The sequence below is a fragment of the Rhamphochromis longiceps genome, linkage group LG20, assembly GCF_057381845.1.
Source record: "Rhamphochromis longiceps isolate RC_006_pf linkage group LG20, R_longiceps_female_GT1.1, whole genome shotgun sequence".
NCBI classification, from domain to species: domain Eukaryota; kingdom Metazoa; phylum Chordata; class Actinopteri; order Cichliformes; family Cichlidae; genus Rhamphochromis; species Rhamphochromis longiceps.
In genome coordinates this window covers 34,484,450-34,492,827 of record NC_140576.1, presented here as the reverse complement: position 1 = coordinate 34,492,827, position 8,378 = coordinate 34,484,450, and the positions used below count along the sequence as shown (strand labels likewise).

Genomic DNA, 8,378 nt, shown 5'->3' with positions numbered 1-8,378 from the left:
GGTGAAACACTTGCATTTACATAGTTTAACACATCGGTGCACCACAGAGCCGCGCATCACACAATGCATTGAAGAAAATACATTTTGTCAAGAATTTTTTTAAATGAAGTTATTTAATTGATGAGTCGTTGCAGCCATAGTTGAAAGTTATGTCCAATTTTTTGGGTGGTCTTTGGCATTCTTCAGTACATTCTGTGCAGTTTACCCAGAGCAAATCATATAAGATGCATGTTAGAGAATGTAACACCACAAATGTGTGAAGAAAAAGTAAAAGATTAAGTATCAATTTATTTCTAATGTTCTGTTTTCAGCACTCCATTCAGCATCTGCTGAAACTGTCACTAGAGATCAACTAATCCCGCCTATTATTTATTTATTGCCTGTAAGGACTGCAGTTCCATCATAAACATACAGCTTAAATTGTGCCCCAATCTGCATATTTACATTTTGCGAACTGAAATCGGCTGTTTTGCTTTGTAATAACAGCTTACATAAAATGTGCAGGAGATGACATTGCTGCTTGTATGCAAATTCAATTCAATTCATCTCAATTTTAAGTAATAGCCCAAGAAAAAAAATGGTGAACAAAATACAGAAATTCTCAAAGATTATGTAAAAAACGGGCTTTAATATAAACTTCACTGGAAATGTTATTTATAATTTTACTGTTTTTCTTATTATTTGATAATCATTAGTCATTGAATCATCAGTCAATCATCATTGTGTGAACTACTTTATTACCTTTGATCATTGATTATTGTTCGTGTATTTTTTTTCCTTTGCACTAAAACAGAACTTTTCTTCATGTGCAAAGTTGTGTGAAGTTAGTACCAACTACTTTTAAGTAGTTATCAACTACAGGCTAACTTTCTATAAACTCCTCAGCTAAATACAAAGGTGGACTATCCAATGGACTATGATCAGGTTGCTACAAATCAGTTATGCCTGTTGATCCACTATGAAATCCATTATTTCAGCAGTTGCTTGTTTCCCTGACTAATAAAAATCACAATGGCATGATTAATGGAAGAAAGTTTGTGTTACCAGTTGGTCTGAACAAACTACAACTATCATAGCAATAAGCCTGTAATAACATAACTACTGATGGTTTCCAACAGTAGAATACAGAGGAGGTGAGGCGTCTTTGGTGTGGTTGGCTGTGCTGAAATGTACATGAGGCGTGGAGTACAAAACATCTGCATGGCCACAGGGGGCGCTGTTGGTGGCAGCAAGCTTACTCAAGTTCTCTTCACTCTGGAAGATACAAATCAGTCTTTAGAAACTATTTTCTAAACAAATTAAATTGTACAGATGCACAAAGATTCAAATTTATATAGTACAAATTCACATTTCTTTTTTTCACAGTTTACATCATTTAAAAAAAGGGGGTTACACCCAGCTGTGCCTTGTTAGTAAAAAAAAAAAAAGGGAAAAAAAAAGAAAAAGGAAAAGAAGAAAAGAAAAAGAAAATAGGTAGAAATCACAGAAATAGATACTATAATGATGCAAAAACAAATTGCAGCAACACAAAGTGCTTCTTATGAAATCATCCTGAATCCTTGACTGTAAGAGGACCATGATCTTTATATGGATGATTCCACAGTTCCCACTACCTGATAAAATCCAAAAATACTCTGGCATGAAACCTGAAAAATCAAGTACTTACTTTGTTCTGAGGACAGATGACAAGGCTGTAGTCATCTGTGCTTTCAACTCTGTTTCCTTGGGGGCATTTGGCAGTGGTGTAAATTGAAAATACTCCTTCAGGAGGTAAATTGCTCAATCTGTCCTCCTCTCTGATCTCTTCATACAACTGACTGGCCTGGAGGACAAAAAAAAAGTTAATTGAAATCAAATGAAGCTAAAATCAAGTTCAGGTGTCTTGTAATTCCTAAAACTCACCGTTGTAATGTCAGGGGGCTCTGTTTCCACAGGAGGCCCTGAAGAACATGCAAACAGTAAACATCTGTCTTTAATATGCTGCTCCAACGCTGTTTAAATAAACCTAAGGGAACACTTTAAAAACACATCAGATGTCAATTAATCTCATTTGGCAAATGTCAGTCAGGCTCCACGGTGCCAGGTAATGAACAGAGGGCCCACTAAAGTACATTGGCAACTCAGGCCACCCTCATGAAGTCTTTTTCTGATTATTTAGTCAGAGACCTTCACACTAGTACACCTTTTGGAGGTCATTTTGCACAAAGTAGCAAATACCAGCCCTGCTGATGTTGCTGAGTTGGACTATCTATGCAACCTGTGTAAGGTCCAGGTATCACCTCATTCTACCAGTAGTGACATTAGTCAAAAATACAGAAGACAAAAGATGGGGAAGGTAAAATTGTCAGTGGTCTCCAGTTGTAAAACGATTCCTGTTTGGGGGTGTTGCCTCATTGTTGTCATCAATTCATTAACACCAAAGGAGTTCAAAGATTATTATCCTGATTAAAATTTTTCACTCATTATTCTAATAAGAAACTGCAAAGATTACTGACTTCACAACTGTCAGGAGTTCAATAACTTGCTGTGACTAGTCACGGTTCTGAATCCTAAATGAACATCTGGTCGTGTGGTTAAAAATAGAGAGGCATAGATGGGTGTTAGAGTTGCATTCACTGCCACAGCAAAATCACAAGCCATGAAGCTGCCACATCTGGCTGCACCTCAGATGTTGTGTTTATGACTTTAACTTTAAACACTCATCAAATATCCAGTTTTTCGATCCCCTTTTACTGTAATAATGAAGTGATGATAAAACTTTGTGGTTTCTTTGGTCATTCAAAGCTATATATATATTTTTACTTTGACTCAATCTTAGATCTCTAAATGTTTGTTCAACAACATAGTGTATAACAGTATCATCATTAGGAGTCTAAGAATATAAGGTGTTAAACAGAAACTTTATGGTAAATATGGCAGAGCGATGATACTGTTATGCAACTTGCGACCCTTTTTTTAAAGTGAGAAAGTTGCCATAAGTCGCCCTCATAAGCCTCAAGCTTCGATTAGGGAGCTGGGGAGGAATCAGGGTTCATGATGCAGAAGCACTTTTAAGAATTACCAGCTACATATATTAATACATTTTTGCAAGGCAGCTTGTTTAAGGTTGGCGATAGACATCAATACCGTGTTTTCTGAAGTGATGAAGACACTGTCTTATGTTCATGTTTACTTTAGGCTCACCTTTAGGTTTACTGGCCCTCCTCTTCTTACAGAAAATCAGCAAAGCCACTGGTAAGACAGTGATCAGAATAAGAGCCACCACAGGCAGCGTACCTGCAGTAACTTACCACAAGATATTTGTTTTAGTCAAACAGTGTAAATATATGGCCTAAAGGCTTTACTCACTTTTCAGAAAAAACTGCATACACCCAGTGTCATATGGACTGGCATACTTACCACAAATATTGAAACATTCACCAGACAAATTGCTTATCAAGCATGACTGAAACTTTTACAGCTGCTCAGAGCAGTTTAGTGTAATATTTGCCTGATTTTACATGTTTTATTTACACTTATTGAACTTTTTACTTAAAAGAACAGATGCGTGTATACTATTCCAACCATTTACTCGTTTAAAGGATGTGCAGGTGGCTCAGTTATAAACACACTTGAAATTTAACAGGCCCGGAGGACATCCTAGTCCACACACACACATATATATATATATATATATATACATATATATATATATATATATATATATATATATATATATATATACATATATAATGTACCTAAATTTGGAAGAGGTGTCTGTGTCTGTTTGGAGGTTGAAGAGGAGGCTGGTGAAGGTGTGGTGCCTCCTGAAATGGAATTTAAACTCTGTGATGTTGGGGTCTTTGGTGATGTTGTCACCGTTGCTGTTGTCATGGGGGCTGATGAGAGAAATGTTGAAACTGGCGAAGGTTGCACAGTAGACTTTGGTTTTGAGGTCACTGAAGCTGTGAAGATGAAACATCCACAATCACAACAATACTACTCAAAGAAGTTTGTATGTGTTCATGCGAGAAACAGTTTGGGGTTGTTCTGTGTTTTACAGAAGAATTTATAAAACCAATTTTGTCTAAATATTATGAGTCACTTGAAAGAAAATAATTCTTCATGTCTTCACAAACATGACATTTAGTCAACTCACCGTCTGTGACAACAATCTCAAATTCTTCATTTGAATCAAATGGCAAAATTCTGTCCAAAGAGCATCTGTACATTCCAGAGTCAGATCTTCTCAGCTGTGTGATGCTCACATTCAGAACTGTCTTATGTAATGGATAAAATCCTTCTTTATATTTAATGCTGTATCTGCCATTCTGCGCTGAGTCATCAGTTGTGTCAATGAGAATGTTTCCTTCTTCACATTTTCCCGTACAGAAGAGTCTCCTTCTTCCAGTTAAAGAAAATGTGCATTTAACTGTGATGCTTCCACCCTCCATTTCTGTATAGATGGGAGTTTCTGCATTAACAAAACCAGAGTATCCTGCATCCTGCAGTCCTGCTGAAAATACAATAAATCACTAGTTACTTTCTTCTCGTAAAATTTTGCAGCCTAAGAAGATATATTAAAATGAAAGAAGACAAATCTTCACTTTAACACAACTTTTCAAGTTAAGTCAGCGTTTTCAGTATGTTTAACTTATGTTTTAGTTATTTGAATTTGCAAACCATGGACTTCCTGGTTTTTGTTGGCATCTACACAAACCTTTTGCTGAGGAAGACTCAGAGTCACAAATTTAATGATAAACAATTCTAATTAATCGAAACAGTGGGAACCGGTTCTTGTTGAGAGCCTCATTTACCTGGCAGGAAACATGGCGCCTAAGCGGCTCAAACGCTCAAAAGTTTGGTTACACTTTACGAGAACAGATGACAACAGGGCAACTTGCAAAGTAGATATTTCATTTAAGGGAGGAAGCACTACGAATATGCAAATTTACAAACTTGCAACAAATATAGACAAATGACTGTGAATTTCATTTATTTATGACGACATCTTAATCTGCTTTTTGGATGTTTACAGGTTAAAATTGTCTTTTTTGTTGCTTAACATCCAAAGCTTTCAGGTTGTCAACACTTGTTCTCTAATGTTTTGCTTCACAAAAGATGAGAATGGTACAGCAAACAAGGAACCAACTCTGAGTACCTTTCGAAAATGATGGTAACATTTAACTGCTTTACCTATCATTTCAAGGGTTTCTTGTCTTTGCTAAAGCAGTTTTTAGTTCTTCACAGGTTTAGTTGTACTTCCAGTGAACTGCATGTTTGACTGACTCTTTCCAACTCTGCATTTAACCACAGAAACCAATAACATGTAAGAGGCAGAAGAAAATGAAAAAATGCTGAAACAGCTTATCGCTACAACTGCTCAACAAGAAGCTTAAACTTACTGATCAACTAGAAATAAAAAGGAAACAAAGACAAATAATACGGAGACTAACAAAATTAAAGAAATATTAATAAATTGACCCACCAAGAAAGATGAAACAGACCAAAGCACGGAAGACTTTCATACTGAGGTTCTGAGGCATACTGATATTCAGGTGGCTTCTCTTCTGTTTTCACTTTCAAACGAGGACGTTTTCACTTCTCTTTTATGATGTGGTCCCTTCTTCAAACAAACCTCACTCACACACATGCATACACACACACGCACACACACATACACTTTTGGTAAAGTTGTTAGTGAACAGCTGCTTATTTACAGAGTCATAGACCCAATGGAATTACAACTGTGTGAACTCCAAGTAACTGGCTCTGGTAGGTTGAGTGTTGATGTTTAAAGAACAATTCATATGACAGTAGACTTCAAACCAAGTAGTTCTATGTGCATTTTTACTTGCCTTTCCTATTTGAAAATTGTCAGTTAAACTCTCAACATCACAAAAGTACCAGATGAATAATGAAGGCGTCATGGCCTTGAACACAGTTTAAGGTACAACTACATAACAATAAGGCAGAGGTCGGGAGAGTTGAAACAGAAATTTTCCATCATCGTATATTTATTTTGAATCATTCCATCAAGACCCTACCATAACACAGAGAAAACCCCTACAACCAGACGACGCACCTATGAGGAACCACTTGGCAATAGTGGGAAGGGAAAATTTCCGTTTTACCAGGTAGAAACCTCCACAAACAGAACCAGGCTCAAGCAAGGGCAGCCATCAGCCATGGCCCATTGGGAGTGAGGGGAGGAAGACAGGACAAGAGACACAATGTGGAAAAGAGCCAAAAATTAATAATAACAAATGAATAAATACAGAGTGGTGCATAAAAACAAAGAGTGAAAAAAAGATCAATGAAGAAGAAGAAAGATGCAGTTGTCATAGTTTAAAATGGAGCTGGTTTCTGTCTACACATAAATGACGAGGAGCAAAGAGGAGAGAGAAGCCATTACCAAAGAGTTGAGGTCAGCTGTCTGTGCGTGTGCATGTGTGTGTGTACACAAGGTAGCCCAGGAGATAGAGCTCCGGGCTCCAATCTGCATGCCTAAGTATCCTCGAGCAACATACTTAAACCCAAGGTGCATTCATTAGAGTGTGCAAATTTTAGATAGAAAGCATTTATTTGTAGGAAAAGGTGCATGTATGAATGGCTGTGGATCTCTTAAGATCTCACTGTTGGGTTTGTAAGGCCATGTTACTTCTAAATTTCTATCTTGTTCAAAGAGAAGATATAAAACAAAGTTCTAAGCTAATCAACCTTAGTGTTCTCCTTTTTTAAAAATAAGAATCGATAAGAGAATCGATAAAGAATCGAATTGTTAAACAGAATTGAAAATGGAATCGGAATCGTGAAAATCTTATCAATTCCCATCTCTAGGAGTGAGGCAGGATCAAGACAGTAGTGTATCCCAGATGTGTTCAGAGCAATTATGCTTTGGTTTTAGCTAATTGCTGTTTAACACTAGGGTGGCTCAGCTAAGTTTTACATGGATCAAAGCTACAGTTTATATTTTGTGTGCACCTTTGTTGTGCTTACCTAACATTTACACAACATGATGATGATTTTTTCTTTTGCACACAGGACAATATTGTTTCCTAGACAATCTTTGTCATTCAGTGTACAAGGAATTATTTTTTGTTGCAGTTAAACAACAACATAAAAATATAAATACTATTGTGGCAGCACGGGGGTTTAAAAAAAGAGTGATTCAGTACTTTGCCCTTTAAACTCACTGTTGTCACGATAGCTAGGACAGCCAAAGGTTGCCAACAACACCACCTTTGGGATTCCATCCAAGGAAATCAGTAGAAACACCATTTAGGTACACAGGTTTGTTCCACTAAATAGGCAGAAGACATGAGTTCACAATTCAAAATGTAAATTTATTTCACAAGGAAAAACATTACTTTAACACTCTACACATTCAATCATACCTCATGTCAATGCCACTGTTTACATGCAGCCGACCAAACAGGGAGCGACAACAGATGCCAGGAAATTCGACCATGAATAAGCATAGACAGGGAGGTGATAGAGCATCCTTATATATACAATACCCCTGCTGGCAATGACATATTAATTAAGACTAAGCTTAAACCATCCTGCTACACAATGTTAAAATATATTAGCAATGAAAAACTCTAAGTGTAATGGTATCCTCCTGAAAACCATCCTATTCATTTATGTCCTCCATAATGGACATTAGTTTTTTTGGTCTATATCTTTTGACTTATTTGAGCTACCCTGCGTAGTCCTGGTGTACTAAATAGAGCAAATCCTGGGCTTTCCATTTATATCTCATGTGTTTGGGTTGGCTCTTTTACATGTGTGTGAATGGGTGAATGACTGAATGTAGTGTGAAGCGCTTTGGGGTCCTTAGGGACTAGAAAAGCACTATACAAATGCAGGCCATTTTTACCTCTAGAGAGGAAGGAAAATACAAAAAATGTTCTATGGGAAGGTTCCTTTTTCCTCTAAGAATATGGAAATATGGTATCCAGTATGAGCAGTAGAGCAGTCTGATGACCTGGAATGAAAGGCTAGTGCACCTAATGCTACAGAACCTCTTTCCAGAGGCCAGCAGCCAGAAGAATACATGGTGGGGCTATGAGGAGTAACTGATGATGTTTCTTGCTCAAGGCAAGGGTCGTGTCCAGATCCATGGGCTGCATCGTCCTGAGGCCGCATTTGTAGACCGATTACATTACAGCAACGTGCCGAAGGCTGTCCAAATTCGTAGACTCCTCCGAATGCTGCCTACAAATGCGTCCTCCTTTTCCCCGATTTTGAAGGATGGGTCGGGTGTGTCCTTCGTGGCCTACCATATCCCAGAATTCATAGCACGGCCCAGCCAAACACCAGTTTCCAACAATGGCGGCTGCTACTAAGTTTAATTACTCTTACTAAGCTTTCTGGGTCACAAAATAAACTTTTTA

At 37.5% G+C, this 8,378-nt stretch overlaps 1 protein-coding gene across 1 annotated transcript; it reads right to left on the bottom strand.

The window, feature by feature from the left end:
- Positions 1-523: 523 nt before the first annotated feature.
- On the bottom strand, positions 524-7,260 carry LOC146645795 (uncharacterized). Its single transcript, XM_085392601.1, has 7 exons — positions 7,176-7,260; positions 4,139-4,495; positions 3,738-3,944; positions 3,184-3,285; positions 1,903-1,940; positions 1,667-1,822; positions 524-1,254 (listed from the first exon to the last, which is right to left on the bottom strand). The coding sequence occupies exons 1-7, from the start codon at positions 7,258-7,260 to the stop codon at positions 1,099-1,101; spliced, it is 1,101 nt and encodes a 366-aa protein (XP_085248727.1). The 3' UTR covers positions 524-1,098.
- Positions 7,261-8,378: the final 1,118 nt, after the last annotated feature.

What these genes read in the sequence shown, in the direction of transcription:
- LOC146645795 (XM_085392601.1), bottom strand. Translation starts at nt 7,260, where the DNA reads ATGGTGTTTCTACTGATTTCCTTGGATGGAATCCCAAAGGTGGTGTTG. An exon ending in TGAGATTGTTGTCACAGACG is followed by an intron (nt 3,945 to 4,138) that starts GTGAGTTGACTA and finishes TCATCTTCACAG; the next exon opens with CTTCAGTGACCTCAAAACCA. An exon ending in GAGGGCCAGTAAACCTAAAG is followed by an intron (nt 1,941 to 3,183) that starts GTGAGCCTAAAG and finishes CATGTTCTTCAG; the next exon opens with GGCCTCCTGTGGAAACAGAG.